The sequence below is a fragment of the Harpia harpyja genome, chromosome 1, assembly GCF_026419915.1.
Source record: "Harpia harpyja isolate bHarHar1 chromosome 1, bHarHar1 primary haplotype, whole genome shotgun sequence".
NCBI classification, from domain to species: Eukaryota; Metazoa; Chordata; class Aves; order Accipitriformes; family Accipitridae; genus Harpia; species Harpia harpyja.
Genome location: NC_068940.1, coordinates 39718195 through 39738858, shown reverse-complemented (window position 1 = coordinate 39738858; position 20664 = coordinate 39718195). Strand labels below are relative to the sequence as shown.

Below are 20664 nucleotides of genomic sequence, written 5' to 3'. Positions count from 1 at the left end.
CCCGCCGCAAGTGCCCAACTGCCTTCGAAACACCACCTCCTTAGAAACGGCTCTTCCAGACCGCCTAACGACTAGTTACCAGGACTGCCAATCATAAGCACTCTTAAGTTTGATTGGCTGGAACTCGAAAGGGGGTGGGCCTTTCAGGGCCGGTGGTGTTTACCGTGTGTGAGGTAGCGGCTGTTGGGGTGCAGGGAGAGGTACCGCTCCCCTTGGTGGGGTTGCCCGGGCCTGGGAGCTGTCACCGCCATGAGGTTCCGCAGGAAAAACAAGAGCCCGGCGGTGCTAAGCCATGAGTTCGTCATTCAGAACCATGCTGATGCTGCATCCTTCCTGGTGATGGTCTTCTTGCTGGGGCTCCTAGTGGAGGTACTGGGCGGGGTGAGGGGGCCGGTGGTTGCCGAGTCGAGCAGCACCTGGTCCTGCTGTGGGGCAGCTGCGGCGCCCTCGGCTTCCCGCTCTGGAGCTTCCCCAGTACGTCCCTCCGTTCGCTTCAGCCTCGCTGCCAAGCAGCTCTGCTCTATCCCCTCCGGCTCGGTCTGCCTTTTCCCTTCTTCCTTGCAGGGTTATGTCCTCGTTTCTTCTCTGCCCCGAGGTCTAACTCCGTGACGCTGTGCTCGGGCCCCCTCCTCTCCATGTCTCGGCTGTCTTCCGCGTGCAGCAAGTTTCGTTTCTTTCTGTCCTGCCCCAGCTCACGTACTCCCCAGTGCCTTCTCTACTGAGTTGTCTTTGCCAGCTCCCACTCCCACTATGCAACCCCCTCTTAGCCTCTTCTGTCAGATTGCTGCTCTTGTCTTTTCTGGTCCGGTTTTCCTTCATCTCTGCATGTGTTTCATTCCTAGCACCCTCCCATAAGGTCCCTTTTACTCAGTTCCAGTCTCCTGAGTTACAAAGCTCCTCAGGCCCCCCTTGCTTAAAGCAGAGTTGTTTTATGTCTCTTTGTTGTGCCTATTTACTTTCCCCCCCCCCCCCCCCCCCGGTTCAAAAGTCCAAGTGGTAAAGCAGTTAGGAACACTTATAAAGAGGGTTTCAGTCTCTCATGATTTGAGCATGCTTAACTAGATGGTAGTTAAAAACTGCTGGTCGCCCTTTTGCACCACTGCTCAGTCCATTGCTGTCATTGGCTCAGCTCCCTAGCGATGGATAATCTGAAGAAAAATGTGGGATTAGACAGTCTCAGCCCAACTTCTGAATTCCTCTTTGCCTTTGTATTTGAAAGTTATTATAAAGCTTATTTCCGTGTGCAAGCTGCTTATTAGTTTCTGGGGTGATGGATTAGGTATCTTTCTTGGGCATCTTTTCCCCACTTTTGGGACAAAAGCCTTGTGTGTGTCTGTGTTGCTACGTGAATATTTTATGTTGGTGTAGAGTATGGGATAAGGCTTGGTAAATAGAGTTTAAATTCTGGATAGTCAACTTAAATACTTTCCTGAACTATTATTGTTATTACAACTTAAATACTTTACTGAAATATTTCAAAGTTTCCCATCAGTTGGATAACATTAAAAATCTGATCATTTTAAATTAAAAGTACTGTTAAATTCTGAGATAAAATACTTACATGTAGATGTTCTGTGGTGTTGGGTTTTTGGGGGGCTTGCTTTTTGTATATATCTTGATCCACTTCTGAAAACATTAAGGATACTGGACAGAAATAGAGAAAGCAGTTGTGATGGTCAGATGATTTCCTTCTAAATGGTGGACAAATGCAGTATTGAGGTATAATAAGTTGTGTCATCTATGGAAGAGTATGTCATAAAAGTTAATATATTAAATGTGGAACTCAGTTTTGGGATTAAAACAATAGCTAGGAGCTTGACAACTCAGGTGATGAAGGCTTTAAGAAAGAAAGTGAATGTCTGCACCTGGGATTAAGTAAACCCTGTTTGGGATCCCAAATGGAACTTTTTATGTACTTTTAAGAAGATATTGCTCTGTGTCCTTTTGCTGTTAAAATTATGTTTTCTGGAGTTCCATCTCTGAATTCCATTTGTCTTAACTCAGGCTTTCTATACACCACAGAAGTTGTATTTCTGTGACTCTGCAGGTATTGGAAAGGACTGTGCAGCTCCCCTGGGGTGAGCTTTATTCTTTTGATTAAGGTGATTTCATTTAGAGGAAAGAGTGAGTTAATGTTACTTACACCCAAGGATAATTAGCAAATTATCTCATTTCTAGTCAGCGTAATTCTAAAAGTTCAAATGCACACTAGACTCTAGTGTAGCTTGTGATAGGCTTTTATTGTGCTTGTTTGAATATATACTGTTATACTTCTTATTGTATAATTTAAACATCGGCATCTCCTTTTTGATGCAAAAGTTACTTTTCTGATTGAGACACCTTTGCATTTGTTATGCAGAGGAACAGTGGTGCTATGTAACAGGTTAGACCTCTGTATTATACCTCTGCCTCATTCACTGCAGAAACCATACCAGAGTTATTTGAATGAAATCTATATTTCTGTTGTTCACTGTCTAGGTCTTACACCACTTTTATAATGGGTAATCCAGTCTGCCAAACAAACAAAAATACTGATGTTTTTCCAGTAAATTTTGGTGACATTTATCATGATTCTATATTGAGTGCTTCATAAGTGTTACTGAACTTGTCTACACAGCTGTTATGTCTATTTTCTTTTGGTCTTGATTTCCTTTCTGTATTAAAGTAAAATTATTTTTAGGTTTTAAGTTTGAAGCACTGAAGGGCAGCTTTTTTTTGTTGTTGTTGTTGTTAAATCAGTGCTTTTCACAGCATTTTATGCTTACTGTAACTTCAGATGCATCTGTCAATGGCAGATTTCCTAATCTAGCCCATGGTACCATAGGTTATACACTAATAAGCTAAAGAATGTGTAAATGAAACTTTTCAGTTCACTACCTATTGAATGATTTGCTTGGGCTTACATAGTACTATAGTAAACACAGGGTTTTCTTTTCTAGGTGTCATGGCATTCAATTGCCCATATCCATGAGACCACCCAATAAACAACAAGTATGTTAAAATTATGTAAGGTTGTTTATGCACCTTAATTGTACTTTCCCATACCTTAACTTTGCTGATTATTATGAGGTCTATAGATGTGTGTAGGGAGATTCACTCTGATTATAACATACTGAAAAGTGGCAGTTAAATTTTAGTGTGTTAACTGTTATTTTCTTTCTTCTTCCTTATCTGAGAATATTTATAGTCTTTTATGTGCCCAATCCTACTCCTTTTCTTGACAACAGCGTGAGCCTTGTCTTCTAAAGAAACCTTTCTTTTAGTCTTTATGGTTCTCTTTAAGCTTCTAGTATCATCTTGGAGTGTTTCATATGATTTCTTTCTTTCTAGAACAATTTACATCATCTTTGTATCTGTGGCTATCTTACCACAGAATACCACTTAATGGGGCTCCCATACTTCCAGCAGAGTGAAATGCTTGTAGTATTACATTGTATGCTTCACGGACAAACAGAAAACCTAACTTGCTGGGCTCTAGCAAAGATTCTTACCACACTCTTCTCCCAAAGAGCACAAAAATAAGCACTTATTCTTAGGAAAACTCCCTAATGAAGGGGTCTGCTTGAAGCTACATGGTGCTGCCTGAATGCCCTTCTACAAGGGAGACTGTTGCTGTGGGTCCTGAGTGATGACTTTCTGAAAGCAAGCATGTTTGTTTTAGTTAGGTGCTGATGACATCCATACCTATGTAACTATGTATATTTTTCCCTGTCTCTCCAGGAGCAGTTGGCAATGAATTTTTTGCACTCTCATTCCATGAACACTTTAAGTTGGTATTGATGCTCTGGCTGCTTATTCTCCCCATCAAGGACACAAAAGAACTTCTGTAGCTGAGCAGTGCAGCATGTTAGGAAATTTATCTGTGTTAAGATTAATAGGGTTTTCTCCTCCTCCCTGTTTTGCTGGATCAGGTTTAACTCGTATAATTTTCCTGTCCAATTCACCACACCACTGCTTTTGATGGCACAAGTGTGGGACAGAGACAAGAAGCAACTAGCAGTAAAGAGAAAGGCAGGATTGCTCCTTTTGATGTTAGTGCTGGCTTACAAAAGGTTAAATTGTTTGTAGAATTGCAGTGTCTGAAAGTCAATTTTGTATGCCAGAAAAATTGGTACTTTCACTTTCCTTAATGAGACTTCCTCTTAAAAGCACTCCAGTATTATGACTCCTCTACTGCTTAATTTCACAGGTGCACTGCCAGTGTACTTAAGCGATTTGCCTTCTCCCTTTTCTGGCTACAGAGGATCTTCTTTTGCATTGTTGTGCCTCTTGCTTACTTTGTAGCTGGATAAATTAGTGCTTGTTTTATATAGCCCCAAATGTTATTAGCTACACTTTCAGAAATTAGATGGTGTGACATCTGAGGAAAATAGCTTTCGTTTTTTTAGTTTATATTTATTTGTTTTAAGTCATATCTATGAAGATCAGTTTAACAGAAAGCACAAAACATACAAGAATGTATTGTTACATCAGTTTTCAGATTATGCCTGTTGTACTTGTCTGATTTATGAACTAGATAACTGAGTGCTTGCAAACATAATAAATGTATTTGCTATTGGCAGTGTAGGATGTAATTCCATATTGCATTTTTTCTGCAGCAAAGAAACCAGTTTTGTTGTTGGTTTTTTTTTTTTCCCCTTCCACTTATATCCCTGTGTTATAGCTTACCACTCTTTTAGTTACATCAGCATAACTGTTTTTGAAGTTGTGCAAACCAGATGATGAAATGTTTTCAACTAAACTAAGCAAACATATTTACCTCTTACCACTCGGCTGTAGGGTCATACAGTAATCCACATTATAAACAGTTCCATTGTTACAGCTAAGGGCTAAATATACTGCAACATGGGAATGGGAAGGCATTTTGAAGAGGTAGGGATGGCTGAAAGTGCTGGGGGCTTTTTGTTCGGTTGTTTTTTAAATAAACTATTTTTGCCACTGGAGAAAAAGTAACAATAGAAGTATACCATTGGTTACTTTGATTGTACTGTAATTTTTAGAAAATGCTTGATTTATCATACAAGAAATTGGTGGATCTTATCATTCTACTATGATGTTTTGAATATTCTATTTACTTATACGGACACTTAACCAGAACGTCACTTTTTTTAATACCTTGCAAAGTTAGGTGAAACTTTCCATCTGATTTAATCTAGAGAGTCTTTTAACTTTTGAAATAAAAGAAAGCCATTTACACTTCTAAACGCTTTAAAATGTTATTTAGTAGAGTTAGTGAGTAATTTGATCCTTGGCTAAAAGGACATAATTCAAGTCCTGACCCTATGCAGCAAATGTTAAAGGATTTGCAACAAGGTGAGCCTCCACATTTGTGGGAGATGAATAACACTTTCGGGACCTCTTTGATTTAAATTATGTGTGGGAGAACATTTGTTGATGGCATAATCTCCTAGTTTTGGGTGTTTATAGTCTAGCTTTTTTGAAAAATCTGATACTTTTTCCTTGTTTCTTTTTGAATTTCAGGCCCCAGCCAAGAGCACCATCATCTTTATTGCTGTGCAGTACAATGTCACCTATACCATTGGTGAGATTAAATCGAATCTATTTTTTTTTCTTGTAATGCAAGAGCTCAACTATTAAAAATTACTCTTTTTTTTTTCCCCTCAAGACTTCAATTCACTTCACTTTTATAATGTAGTAGAACTCTCATATTTGTCTGTCTGCTTTTGGATTTACTAATACTGTATTCACTGAAACTTTCTAGTGTTTTCTCTGTTGCTTGTGAATAATACTGGGTTATTTTTCCTGTAGTTAACACTGCTACTAACTTGCATTTTGATGTGAGAAGCATGCATTCTTTCCGGTTTTTGATACAATCAACAGGACTAATCAAGTAACAGAATATTTTGGTAATCTTCTATGTATCTGTTGCTTATTCATGATTTCTTGTATGTCATTAGCAATAGATTTGTGGTTTATATTTAAAAAATATCACATTATTATTCTCAAGTAACTGATGTTGCTGATTCAGTCATGTTTTTAAATAACAAAGAGAGACAGTACTGATTCTTTTTTTTCCCCCCAAAATATTTACTTTTTTTAATCTTTTGTACCTGCTGCACTATATACAGGAGTGGTAAGCAGCTAATGGAATTTCCTTATTTGATAACTTAATTTTTTTTAATAGTATTGATAACTTTCAATTCTTTCCAGGAATTAACCTGCACATTGTCTTGGAAAAAATAGGTACTGTGGTAGAATTATTCCAGATGGGGAACTAAGGTCCAGAGAAATTAGCAAAAATCTATGACTTTTGTTCTAATCTTGACTTCCAAACTTCAGACCTCTATGCTATGACCGTTTGAAATAATGTAGCACTGACTGCATTTAGTATGTTCAAAATAGTGCATTGATCAACATTGCAGTAATGCATATATATTATTTTTTGCAAATGTTTTCTGAGATGATTTATGTTGAACACTTGAGGTGTACGCAGTCAGTGGGCTTCTGTTTTACTGATATTTGAGCAGCATCAAGTAGAAATCTTCCGTAGCGGAGACAAAAGTAAAATCCATCTGTCAGTTACCAAGATGCCTGTGATGTGACTTCTTCATAGTGTTTGGTGCATGAATATGTGTGTATGTATGTGTGTGTGTGTATATATATACACACATACAATGGAATGAACAAGGTATAGCTTCCCTTAGTTTTAATAGGAGGTGTGGATGAGTTCTGCACAAGCAATTTTGAGGTCTCGACTCTGGCCCTCTGAAAACAATGAATATATTACTAGTGAAGGTCCATTTTGGGGGAAAAAAAAAAAAAAGTGCTAGGAACTAGGCAGATACAGCATTTGCTATGCAATTACTTGTTCATTGATTATATCACAAGCTGCTCTCAAACATGGAAGTAGGACATGTGACACTTAGAGTTACATGGATGTCCTGTGCATTAGGACCTTAAGGTACCATTCATGTTACAGGAAGCAGTAATTGCTCCCTTGACACCTTCTAGCCTAGTTTCCTTTAGGGGAAAAAAAAAAGTTGTTTGATGTCTGTATTTCTGCTCTTTTGCATTTGGACAACACAAAGTTTTTGACAAAGGGTAGAAGTCTTAAAGATAACAGAATTCCTTGATATTTATGAAAAGTGGTGGCTGTATAGATGAAACATCCAAGTTACTGCCCCCTCTTAAGTGAAAGCAGAAGAATATAAATGTTAGACATGCTAGCCTGTAAATCAGGATGTGTGGCTCTTGATGAGTTGCAGTACAAGTTCGTTCTTTTCCATTGCAGTCTCAGATGCGTAAAGAAAAGTGAGGTGGTTGTAATGGGTCTTTGTGGGCCAAAGGAGAGACATTCCTACAAAATAAGGCTTCCTTAGGTCTACTGCTCCTGATACGTGCTTTTTTTAATTGAATTTCATTTGTAAGTTCTCCCACACTTAAACATGGTAAATACAAACATTTGAAGTACTTTTGTAACTGTGAATGTTCTCTTTTTTTAGCAATTTTGTTTTTGATTTATAGGAACGTATTACTAATCCTGGGGAAGTTGTTACTTGCCGATGTGTTGAACTACTAGGGTTCCTTGCTATATAGTTTCTTTTTTACTACATATAGTCATGCTTCTTGTGATGGAATCTCATTTGGTCTTTACCAAAGTATAGAGCATAGGGTGTTGGTGTGTGTGGGGTGTTGTTGGTTTTTTTTTTATTCTTTCTTTTTTTTTTTTAATTTTTTTTTTTTGATGGCCTAGATGAAAGAAATGGATTGAAGCTATGGTTCAGTGTATACTGCTCTCACTACTTTGTTCTAGGCTTAGAACTGTGTCATTGTATCAAAGGAAAAGAAGTTTCAAGTTATCTAATCAGGCATAAAAAGTGATTTTTCAAAAACGTAAAACTTGTAACTAGTATCCTGTATCAATTTAACATAACTTCCAAGAACAATGGTCACTGCTGCCCTTTTTCAGTTGCACAGAGTACCCCTTCATAAGAATGTAAAAATACACACTTTGGGTTTTTTTGTTGGTTTGTTTTGTTTTTTTTTTTTTAGATGACAACAGTGAGCAGTTTCATTTTTATGACTATGGTCCAAAAGACTTTGCCACAATCTTCTTCTACATGCTTGTAGCTATTAATCTGCATGCTGTAATCCAGGAGTACATATTAGATGTAAGTTTATTACTGGGATATAACTTATTTTATAAACATGTTATTTTTAGCCATCAGTTGCTGAGAGTTTTTCTTCAAGTTAAGTGTAAGCTGTGGTACAAGGAATGGTTTAGCATTTAGAAGCCCTGTTGTGATCAATCCTTTTGTTCTTTGACAAATATGTGACTAGACCTTGGTTTAGTGGTGGACTTGGTGGTGTTAGGTTAATGGTTGGACTCTATGATCTTAAGGGTCTTTTCCAACCTGAATGATTCTGTAATATTTTTATAGTGATATTTCCTCAATTTATTAATGGTATAAACCACTGAATCTTTCTTTCAATCAATATAACATATTTTTCTGTAAAAACAGACATTAAATGTTCATGCCCTACTAGAAATATCTGTGAACGAGGTCTGCTGCATTAGATTCATAAGCTATATTCAGAAGATCAAAAATGAAAATTACTACAGTGATGGATTTCTGTTTGTCAGCTGAGCTTCACCTTAAAGAGGGAGCTCAAACTTCATTGTGTGCTCTTTTATACCAGTTGCAAAGTAAACTGAATTTGTTAAAACCATTGTGAAGACCATCTATTATTGAAGGGTCTTAGAATGTCTTCACAAATAGGGCATCTAAGCCACAGAAGCTCAAATGGTTTTTGAGTGTACAAAGAGATTTGATAGTGGCAAGTCTTACTGAAGCTAATCGTGATACAAAGTGCTGATCAAGGTCTTAAAAAGTGGGAGCTATGTATTTTGATTTGAGGAATGGGAGATTTGGGAAGAAAAAAAATAGAAAAAAATTCAGGAGTGAACACTAACTCCCAAATAGCTTGCTTGTTTTAGAAATTACATTTATTGATCTGCTTTTTGTTTCTAGAAAATTAATAGACGTCTGCATTTGTCAAAAACAAAGCACAGCAAATTCAATGAATCAGGACAGCTAGCGTTTTTCTACTTGTTTTCATTTATATGGGGAGCAAGTATTTTGAATGCAGTAAGTAACAGTCTATTTGCTGTTTTTACTTAAAAAATAGACTTCAAGTATTAAGAAGGTCCTTAAATCAATGGCCTTTTTCTTTAGGAAGAATTCATGATGAACCCAACCTCACTCTGGAAAGATTATCCCCATTCTCGTATGCTGTAAGTGTTCTATTTTCAATTTGAAAAAATCTGGTACTTCACTGAATAGTTATCCACCCCAAATTTTAGGGAACCACTAATAAGGTAGTGACATTGGTGCCTTGTAAGAATGGCAACTAGATGAAAATACTTTCTTCAGTTTGAAAACTGCCAGCTGTTTTATCCAAAGGTAGTTTTTGATGATTTTAACATCTGTCCAAGAGATACTTACATGTGTTCTTAGCTTTCTTTAACTTAACTACGGTAGCTGAGTTAAAGTGGAAGTGTTTGCAAGATAGGATATATAATAGGACTGCTGAACTCTTTCACACTAAAGAAGCATGTTTGTCGGAGACTGAATTTTCAAATTAGAGGGGATTTATAGCTTGATTTTTTTTCTTTTTTCTTTTTTTTTTTTTTTTTAAGATGACTTACGAAATTGTGGGTTTTGTCTGCCCATCCCCCCTGGCCTCCATTTTTCTCTGGCGAGAGTATGATAAAGGGAAGGGGGATAATATGCATATTTTAGGAAGGGAGTTCCACTGCTCACAAGATAAACTGTTTCGGTGTGTTAGGTTTTTTGTTGTTTTTTCTTTCTTACTGTCTCAAAAGGCAATTCAGAACTTGCTATCAAGAAGATTATGGATGCTAATTCAAAAAACTCACCACAGAGTTGTTTTGTATTTGAGGTTTGTGTGATTATGGAATCATAAACTATAATGAGTCAGAATTAATTTAAGATAATGAAATAAAATCTTCTATCTCATGTTGAAAGCTTAAACTCATCACCTTGTGTCTTCTTAACCTGAATTATTGTTTAGTTTTCAGGTAAAATTCTTCTATATTTGCCAGATAGCCTATTGGCTTCACGCACTGCTGGAGCTATACTTCCAAAGGATCCGAAAGGTATGGAGAGTTGTTGTCAATACAGTTAATTAAATATATATTCTTTCCAATTATTCATATTAATATTTTAGCTACATAAATATCTACATATTCTTTTTTGTATATTAAGTTATTTATATAGTATTTCTATATTAATTGCTTGCATTTCCTATCTAATTTAGTCCAGGTGGTCTATAGGTTTTGATTCAGATAGTCTTTTCAGAAATTTGTACAGTAGTGTGAAAAATAACCAAACCTGATAAATTGTATTATTTTTCTTCAGAAAATATAGTTAAACTGTAACAGCATTTATTATAATTTTTCTAATTTTAGGAAGATATTCCAAGGCAGCTATGTTATATTTGCCTTTACATTGCTCATATCTCTGGTGCCTATATATTAAAGTAAGTATTTGCATGCCTATTTTGAATAGATAGATCTATTTTCTTCATAATTTCATTAAAATTCCTAACTTTTCTGTTTTATAGTTTGCAGCGTTTGGGGCTAATTCTGATGGTACCTCACTATTTAGTGGAACTCATTTTTCATGCCTCACGTCTTTTCTACTTCAGTGATGAAAACAAGCAAAAAGGGTAAATCTTGCATTTGTTAATTAAAAGGCAGAACTTTGCTTAATAATTGCGTATAAATGGATTTGCATGTATGTAAAGGTACTCGGGCAGCAAATATCACTTGTTCAATGTCCAGTATTACCTGCTTTGAATCCACAAGCAAGTTATTGTCATTACATAGAGTCAAGGAAGCAAACACACCAGTTCATGATCATCATCATAAGGTTTTGCTGAGGCTTTTGCTGAAGTCCCATCTCAGATATCTATGTATTGGCTTCTGATTCTGTAAGTTGCTGTTTGCTTAAATGTTCATAAACTTTGTATGTAGGGACATCTGTTTTTAAAAACAGTTAATCAAAGAAGTAATAAAAGCAGCATTCCCTGTAAGTTCTTGCAGGTCTCTCTCCTTTTGTTAAGGTGAGAAAGGGAGGTAACTATACAACAGAGAAGGTAATGTCTCAAAACGTGTAGTTGATGTCTTGAATTATACATCTCTTGATTAAGATTCTCAAGTATTCTGAGAATTAATGGGTAAAAAGTAATGCATTTGAGAATGGAAGGAGATGGGGAACTGAGATATTTTAACTGAGGCATGCTAGGAAGGATTGGATACATTTCACCATTTGAATGTGAAGACTTTTGGAGGTTCCAGTTTGAATAAAGCAGCCTTGTCCCATTTATGTGTTCTTGTCTCTTATTCTTTCTTCCTTTTCTGAGCGACTGCCCAACTGGAAGATATTGTCACGAAAGCCTTGCTTGCTTTCATGCCGTCCCTTATATATAGGTAGCCTCCCTTGAGGCAGTGTAATACTGCTGCTCTTTCTGATCTTTTCACAAGGTTCGTTTGTGGCGCTCCTTTAAGCTAATGTTTTAAATAGGTATACTGAATGTTCTTTGCAAAAAATCAATGTCTACTGATGCAAATAGTGAAAGTGCAAGAAAGTTAGTTTATCTTTCACTTGTATGTCATACTTAATTGTGAGGTTTTTGAAGCTATGAGATTATCTGCTTTTCATTATATGCCATCCAAAACCATGAAGGTTAAATATACTGATTAGGAGAACATATTTTTTCTGTCTTATGAAGATTCTAATGGTCAGATAAGCAACTATGTCTGTCTTTGGCTGGAAATCAGTTATCCCATGTGCAACATTACCACAGTTTAAATAACTGGAAATGGAAATTGGTTTTCATAGCTGATGAAATGCAGAAGCATTTGGGGCATTTTATTTCTATTATAACATGTAGCACTTATAATGTGAACTGTAGAAACAACACAATGTCAAATACTAGGTATTTTTCCTAGCTCAGAATTTATTGTTTCTTCTTACAGTTTTACATCCAGACATTGTAGCTTTCTTCACACCCTTCTCCAAAAAAAGATTTTGAGAAGAGTTGCTTTTTAAGCAGTCTTGCTTATACTGTGAGAGATTTGAAGTATGTTTTCTTTAAGTTTGAAATCAGTTGAATGAGCTGGATTTTTTTTTTTTTTAGTGGAAATTTTGGAAAGATGTTTTTTTCACATTGTTAGTGTCTCTTTTAATCCATTCATCAGTCACAGGATATGAAGTCTTTTTCCTATAGAAATCTTTATGTAATGGCAGTAATAATTAATTTTACAAAATTGGTATTATTGTCAGCTTAATAAAACTGTTCTTCAGGGTTTTTTTTCCACATCCTGTAGTAAAAACTTCTAGATGCTGAAAATTTGCAGGATGGCATCTCTGTTATCTATAAAGTGAAATAATTGTCATTTGTTACTTATTAGCTATCTGATTACCTTTCTGTCCTATAAACATCTGGCTGTTAAAAATTGCATATATTGTCTTGACCTTCCAACTGTTTAATAAATGTATATTATACCTTTAGCATCAGCTTTCTAGCTTTATAGCATCACCATTACTTATAAATGGCTTACAGCATGAATGCCAGCTTGAGATGCATCTTTTAACTTCATTGTACTTTCTAGTCAAAAGATTGTGTAATGAGGCAGGACTGAATGTTTGCTGATGACCAAGTTTTTCTGTAATTATTGGTCCCCTCCATGGACATTTCCCTATCGTTGCTGAGAGAATTTTAATGAAAAGTTCTTTGTATGTTTGACTTTATTGAAAAGAAATGGACTAAAAGGGGAAAGCATATTAATTTCATTATTTTGTTTTCAGATTTACCATTTGGGCTCTACTTTTCGTAATGGTGCGTCTTTTGACCCTAACTTTATCTGTCCTCACATTTGGATTTGGTCTGGCAAGAGCAGAGAATCCAGGTTTTTCCATAGCAGATGGAAACTTCAATGTACTCCCTGTGAGGTATAACAAGGCTAGTAGACATCCATGCTTGTATAATGTGGCATTTCAAAATATCTTTTAATAAAACAAACCAGAATGATAATGTGTTTTGAAGAATTTCCCTGGGTGCTGCTTTTCTCTTATTTTTAAGGGAGGGGAAATTTTGTTCTCTTTTCTATCTTCTTTTCACAAAAGTAGTAGAATAGGATTTATGGGAAATAGAAAAACAAGAAAGAAAAAAGAAACTTTTTAAATTAATTGTTGATAATCATCCAAAAAGCCTGGGAAATTCATCTCTCAACTTTTTTTTTCCCCTATGTCTATACTGGACATAGTATCATTTGGTGATATTAATACCCATAATTTTTTAACTATTTGTTTGGTGCCTTCCTAAAATATTGTTTTGTATATCTTTTATTCTTGCTTGTTAATTTTAAAATTTTATTACTTTTGTAGCATAAGCTCATCACTTTAACATTCATCCTTATAACTTAATGCCTGTAATCAAGTGTGTGGGAGGGATTTTGAATCTACATGATTTTTCATTTATAGATTGCTTGGCAGAAGAGGCCTCAGTGACACAATTTCCTATCGGCCATTGAAAGCTATGGTCATAACTCCTTGATAAACCTGTTTGCTTCTAGCAATATACTTAGATACAATTTCCATTCACTTCTTGTGTGACACACCTTGTCTTGGGTAAAGCCTTCTGATACATCTGGTTTCCTATGGTAGGAAGATTTTACTTGTTTTGATAGCAGACTTCTGGAGAAAAAATAAAATAGGTACAGATTTGCAGTCTATTAATGGTTAACTGAAACTTTTATCTAACTGTCTCCAAAATCTCAAATCTTATTAGGATTGGCTGCCTGGGTGCTGTTTGTCTAACACAGGCCTGGATGATGTGGAAATTTATAAATTTTCAGCTGAAGAAATGGAGAGAGCATGTTAAGAACCAGATTTCAAAGAAAAAAATAACTAACACGAAGAACAAACGAACGAAAAAGGAACCAAACAGAGGTCAGTGGTGTAATATTTTTTTTCAGATATTTCTAGGCCAAATGTTTTTATACCAGATGTATCAGCTTATATCATTCCTTTCTGTAAAAGAGCAAAAACATCTGTCTCCTGACATGCAGAGAATATAGATAGTGTTATACCTCCTTCAAACATTAGGGCATGTTGTTCTCTAATTCCATATTGCTAACAGGACAGCACACAGAGTGCTAACTGTATGAAGTGTTAGCCCTGGGTAATTTTCAGGATTATTCACTGAACTCTATGTTAATCTAAACGCAAGGAACATTTCGTGAAACTGGGCTTAATGATTCCAGGGTTTTCTTTCAGTTTTAAATCAGTCTTTTACAATACTGCTAAAAATTTTTGTGATTTAACATCATTAAAAAAAAAAGTATCATCCAAAATCCCTACTGTATTTTGTAAGTTCTGCTTCTATTATGTTTCAAACCATTAAAATTATGTTTGTTCTTCTATATAAAGACATATCACGTAACAAACATCAAACCCACTGGAAAAGAACTCCAAAGGAACATCATAGTAGCTGGCAAAAGACAACTAATGGAGAAGGGCTTTTAATTAAATGACGTTGTATAATTTCCAAATTCCAATGTTATATCGATTTTAAGTGAGTTAAATAGGAGTTACGAAGATTTGGTAGAGTGAAATTTCATATTCTTGTTAGCATGCATATATATATATAAAAAAAATATAAAAAAAAATATATAAAAATATATATAGAAAACACTCAATAGAGTTACGTATGAAAGACTGGGAATCACTTCTGAGATTTGGGTAGAGCTTTGAAAAATGCAGTTTCTTGGGAATTTTACCACAGGCTGGCTCTCTTTCTGAAGTTGATCTTTATGTATTGGTTCCTACTAAGAGGGGTTGAAGCTCTTTGCATTCAGAGATTACTAGCTGAGTCAGCATTGGCTGAAACCAGCTGAAAGATTCTAGGCCATTAGGGTGCTCATGACATTGTTTTTCTTTAGCATTCCAGAGCAGCCTTTCTGTTTTGAATGTAACTGCAGATGCCTTTTTTCTTTTTTCTTTCTCTAGTCTTGCAGATCCTTCTCTCCTTTCCAGATGAATAACTTCATTGCTTTTCTGTGTTGTTTTATGAAATTAGCACAATTCTTAAGTTCCCAAGATGATTACAGTTTAGAGTAGCAGAAGTGACAGTGTTTGACTTCTTGTTTGCTTCAATTGAGTATAACAAAGAATAGCACAGGCATTATAGCTCTCTGACTGCATATGTGGAAAGATGTACATTGTTTATCAGTTTATCTTATTTCTACTTGCAAAAGTATTCACACTTGTAGAAATATTCTGAAGGGGAGCTTGGGTTCTACTGAAGCCAGTAGTTTAGTTGCAGGCATTAGCTGTAAGTCATTTCTTTAGTCTACTTGAAGGTAAATAGAATCCTTTTGTCCTCCAGCTCTTAAGATGAAATTCAGACTTGTTTGCAGTTAATGTGTCTTTACAGTGGTAGGCATGATTTGCATAGGATCCCAACAGTATAGGAAAAGAATATATATTTGAGGTTGTTAGGTATGGAGAGCTGTGTAGCCAAAATAATCCAGATTATGCCATTTATACTATAAATGCCAGATTTAATTGGCAAAAGAAGGACTAGAAGTGTACAGTAAATCCTTCATATGTTGCTTTGTTCCATCTATCCTGTTGCAGCTTCTCTTTGTGCTGTGGCCTGAGCTTCTTAAGCTAATGACAGACAAAGTTAGTAAGCGTGAAATGGCAGACTGTCTAGGATAGCACATGCCGTACTGGTGTAATACTAACAATGCTTTAAAATAGGAAAAAAAAATCCTAAGGAATCAGTAAAAATTATTTAAGAAATAATGAACAACTAAACTAAGATCCTGGTTAAAGGGTAAGGGGAGAGACTAACTACCACCTAGCTCAAAAAATGTCTGATAGAAGACACCACAGAGTTCTAAAATCTTAAGTTTTGAGCAGGTAAATAGCAAACTACTCTTTGCTGTTTCTCATAACATAAGAATAGACAATTTTAATGTAGTAGCATATTTAAAACTAACACAAGAGAGATGTAAAATACAGAGAAATAATTTCTGCAAAAGTATGGATTGAGATTTAATTCCTGGGTTTCAGTCTGTCAGCGGCTAATAAAACAATGGTCTAAATGCAAGTTAGACCTTAGGAAATCACTAAGGTTCCCCTGGAACCTGAAAGAAGTTATGTTGGTAGGACAACTCTGTATTTGCCCCATTTTTAATACTACTCATGAAGCATCGTTCATTCCTGGAGATAGGAGGCTGGACTTAGAAGCAACTTTTGTCTGATTCCTGCTCATATCAACTTTGTATAGTCAAAGTTCTTAAACATTTTATGTACTTGACTCCAAGTTAATGTCAACTGAAGCAAATGCTTAAGCTTCTTTTTTTTTTTTTTTTTTTTCCCCTGGTCTAGTTTCTATATGTTTTAAAGTGAAGAAGAATTGTGTTTGTTTACTATACTTTAATTTAAAATTACAGCTACCTTTGTCAATGGAGCAGCAAAATCAGAATGTGGAGCATCGCCAAGAATAAGAAAATCAAAACCAGTATGAGAATACAAGCTAGTATCAGAAGACAACATTTGACAGAAAAACATTTGACTTAAAAAACTGAGACTGCAAAGCTATTATTTGGATGTCTTATTATTTCAATAGACACTATCAGGTTATATTTTTTAAGTATTTTTGTTAATAACCCTACATTTATGACAAGATCGTCTTTGATCTACCTTAACCCAGTAGTCATCTTAGCTTTAATAATGAAAACACATTAATTGGTTTGAACTTCTGGTTCTGTGATCAGAAGTTATTACATTTCTGTAATATTTGCATTACACATGCTTCAGAAGGCTAAGTTATCTGTCTATTCATTTGTGTTTACAAAATCAAAATTCTGTACCAAAAAGATCTTACCATGTCTGTGTGTTTCCCCCACTCTTCCCTCCCCAAGACTTTTTTCTTTATTCATCTTACATGGAGTAAGAGGTATATCTGAAGTAGCCTGGTAAAAAAAGCAAAAATTGTTCTATACCTGATTTCTCTTTAAAAATTACAGATTTTGAGAGAGGGCAAATTCTGACAGGACATCACTAGTCATTTTTCAATATAAAGGTGAGACTAATGTTTAGTAAAGATGCAAATTGTGTGCCTTGGGAAAAACGCTAGACTGCCTGTTGGATTTTGCAGTGGATTGTACTGTCTTGTATGGGGCAGGGGGAATAAAAATAGCTGATTAATGTGTTATAGTCTTAGCCCTTGTGAAATAAAAGACAAAACTTCCAGATATTTCTAAAGAGCCAGTATTTCATGCTTGCAGTCATGTGCCAGACTTTTTTTTTTTTCCTCAACTGTTTTTTTTCCTTTGATTTATAACTGGAAGGTCTTAAACTTCTGACTCTACTCAGAAGGTGTTCAAGGGAGGTGCTCAAACAATACTGCAATGAATGTTTCACCAAGCATAACCCTTTGTCCTTCTTTCTTGACCTGTAGATAATAATTTATTTTAGTCTGTCTCAAGGGTTTTATGTCTATGAAGGTATTAATTTGCTCCTTATGTGAACACTTTATCTGGATATGATTTTAATATTAATATGATTATATTATAAAAAGATTAATGGTATTTTTGTAATTAACCCTCATAGATCTGAGGCTGGTATCTCAATGTTGGATAAGTTTCATTAACTCACTTTCTTATTTACCATAACTTTCTCTCTGCAAATAGATTGTAGGAATATTACATTACTTCACTTAAGCCTGTGAATTTCTACTGAAAATGTTTACCATGGAACTAGAATACATTTGCTAATATTTTTAATAAACTTTTAAAATAATGAATGCCTTGTTCAATAGAAGTATCATCATCTGAGCAGTTTTGGTAAAATTTGCTTAGCCTTCAAGTATTTCTTGGCATGCTGCTCACAAGATAAGGTTTTCTTTGATGTATACTGCAACTGTAAGCTTATAGTCTCTATAGATTTCAATTTGTGCACACCTAATTTACCAGGCTTTCAAAAGTGAATCCAGACAGTGGTTTAGGTGCCAGTATCCACTTCTAGGCACATAAAACTAGACAATTTTGAACTTTAAAGATTTTTTTTTTCTTTCAGTATCATTAGAAAGTATGTTCCTAATACTGCCACTTGAATAAACTGATTACACTCTTAAATGTTCTTATTGCATGACACTCATGATGGCCATTTCAAAGAAGCTTGAATTTTTTCTTTAAAGATAGTTTATTTAAATGATTGTTTTAGAAATACAAATACAATGCAAGTATATGTATAGCTACTATTGTATTCCATGTACACATATATTTGATGTAAGAATCTCTTCCTTACAGCATGATTGATTTTTTTTTTTTTTTAAATTAAAAATCACTGTCTATATATTAAATATTTGGATACATACTTACAGTAACACCAAATGCATTAAATGAATTCTAGGCTTCTTATTGTGAAGATGTTTCAAAAAACTGTTTGTAACAAAAGGTCTGTTTTAGTTTATTTAAAGCACTGTTCTTGCAAATTTCACAGTGAAATTACAGATATAAAGATAGTTCCATTGAATTTAGAAATAAAGAAAATGAGCAGGTTGGTGTAGCAACTAGTTCACTAACAAAAAAAAGCAAGTGTATATGCTTTTAGAAGTAAACTGAATTAAGGCAGTGATTCTTATGATTTTTGTTTGTTTTTCATTGGCTTGCTAATAGAGAATATGTGAAAGCTGAAATGTGAAGTGGCGGTTAAATCAGATGAAGATGATTTGTTTTTCTTTAAATGTCTTTTTTTCTGGCTGAGTGAGAATAAGGAGTCAGAACAGTAGAACTCAGGTGAAAAAGGAGTACTTAGATGTATTTTAAGCAACTTCTTTCTTTTTTAAATTTACAAGACTAAGACATTTCTGAGCTTATCTTGGCAATTACTTTTAAAAATCCTTTTATACTGTTTAATTGAAAATTCGTTGGTTTGTTCCATGGTTAGAAAACACTGCCACATTCAGGGTTTGTTCTATGTGTTAAGCACAATATTTTATAGGGAAGGTATGAGACATAGGTAATCAACTATGAATTCCCAAGTGCTTGACAATTTCTTTTGAATTGCAGCTTTCAAAAACATTGCCAAAAATGTCTAATGTCTTTGAAATTGCTTATCTTTAACCAAATACTTAAACCAATTCCAAACCCCTCGTGTCATAGCAACATCTGAGGTAAATCCAGGCATCTTGTTATGGAGTCAATAAACCAAAAGGCACAGTAGAATTTTCATACAGAAGTGCTTAGCTGAATGAGACCTAATTAAAGCCAAATCTAAGCCAAGGGTAACGAGAGTACTGCAAAGTCATGTTTATGTCACAGAGTATCTTCAAAAGTCTTAGAAACACAGGTGCTAAGTGCCATGAAACAGACAAGTCAGCCTATGCTTGAGGTCTAGGATAAAGACTGCAGCATGTTAGGGTTGTGTTTGGTGGGGTTTGTTTTGTGGATTGTTGTTGGTTGGTTGGGATTTTTTCTTTTTTTGTTATTTAAATATAGCTTAGTTTTTTTGAGAACTAAGCTGATTGTATTTTAAACTTTTTTCAATATTATGAATGTCACAGTAACAATCAAATTAGACACCGATTTCTTCCTGTTTCAACCATGTAGCCTTTGCTGAACTTGCATAAAATCTGTCAGCGCAGATGTTGAGGCATGTTCCCTAGTGATGTAATATTGTAATGAATGATCCTATTAAGCTCTCTTTACATTAGTTTAAGATTTTAATTTATGTAAATCATAAGACTTTCAGAGCAACTGTATGTTGTATCTTGTCACAATCTAATTGTTAATTCTTATGTCAGAGGTCCTTTGCAAGTAGTCATATGCACATCAAAATATAAAATATTACTGTGCATCTGCTTTCTGGCGAAACCAAATTTAGGTCCTCTTAACCTTCCTTTTCTCTTAGTGAGTATGTAAGAGTTGTTTTATCTCCTGAATATTCTTTTAAAGGTAAGAGGAAGGGCATCTTTTAGGCAGTGCAGAAAAGCTTACATTACAAATCTGTACCTCTGTTCTTGAACTGTATAAAAGGAATGAACAGATTGTCTTGGGTTTTAAAAGCAGAGTAACAGGAAACCTTTAGCTGATATATTTTACGTTCTCCTCTTACTGAAGTTTTGAGTTGGCCACATGAAGTGGAATAGAGTGGAGGCTGTATGGTGGCATAGCAATGTGGACAACAGTGTTGCTCTTGCCTGCTCCTGTTCAAGTCTACTAAAAACTGAAATCATTCAGAGCAGGTTCTAAAAATGCAGGATGTTGTCTGGGAGCTGGAGTTTTAAGCAAGTTCTGAAAAATGCTAGAATTTCTAAATGCTCAGTCTCGTTGAATGCTGTGTAACTCTGTAAATAATTAGTTTCATTTTTTTTTTTATAAAATTAATTTGGATGGAGGAGGCAATGTTTCATCTATATTTGTTTCTTAATGTTAAAATGGGCTGCTGCATCTACTTAAATTGAAAAGCATGTATGTACTGCCTTTCTTAAACCATATGAATGTTGACTTTTACCACAAAAAATGTCTAGTAGTTAAAGACTGATATTGTAAACTATGAAATTTTAGATGCTTAGCTTTAAGCCTCAGTAGCTGGAACT

General features: G+C 35.1%; 1 protein-coding gene across 6 annotated transcripts; it reads left to right on the top strand.

Annotated features, from left to right (window-relative positions):
• The first annotated feature begins 151 nt into the window (after positions 1-151).
• Positions 152-20439, top strand: LOC128142441 (translocating chain-associated membrane protein 1-like 1). Of its 6 annotated transcripts, XM_052788550.1 has the most exons (12): positions 238-369; positions 2940-2991; positions 5482-5542; positions 8014-8132; positions 8994-9110; positions 9198-9256; positions 10057-10141; positions 10454-10524; positions 10609-10713; positions 12858-13001; positions 13840-14000; positions 16514-20439. In XM_052788550.1, the coding sequence occupies exons 2-12, from the start codon at positions 2968-2970 to the stop codon at positions 16585-16587; spliced, it is 1020 nt and encodes a 339-aa protein (XP_052644510.1). In that variant the 5' UTR covers positions 238-369; positions 2940-2967; the 3' UTR covers positions 16588-20439. The 6 variants fall into 6 exon arrangements, 5 of the variants coding, with proteins under 5 accessions (XP_052644493.1, XP_052644510.1, XP_052644484.1 ...); XM_052788533.1 differs by lacking the exon at positions 2940-2991 and having other exon boundaries at positions 152-369; XR_008235408.1 differs by lacking the exon at positions 2940-2991 and having other exon boundaries at positions 250-381; positions 12858-13011.
• The last annotated feature ends 225 nt before the right edge of the window (positions 20440-20664 follow it).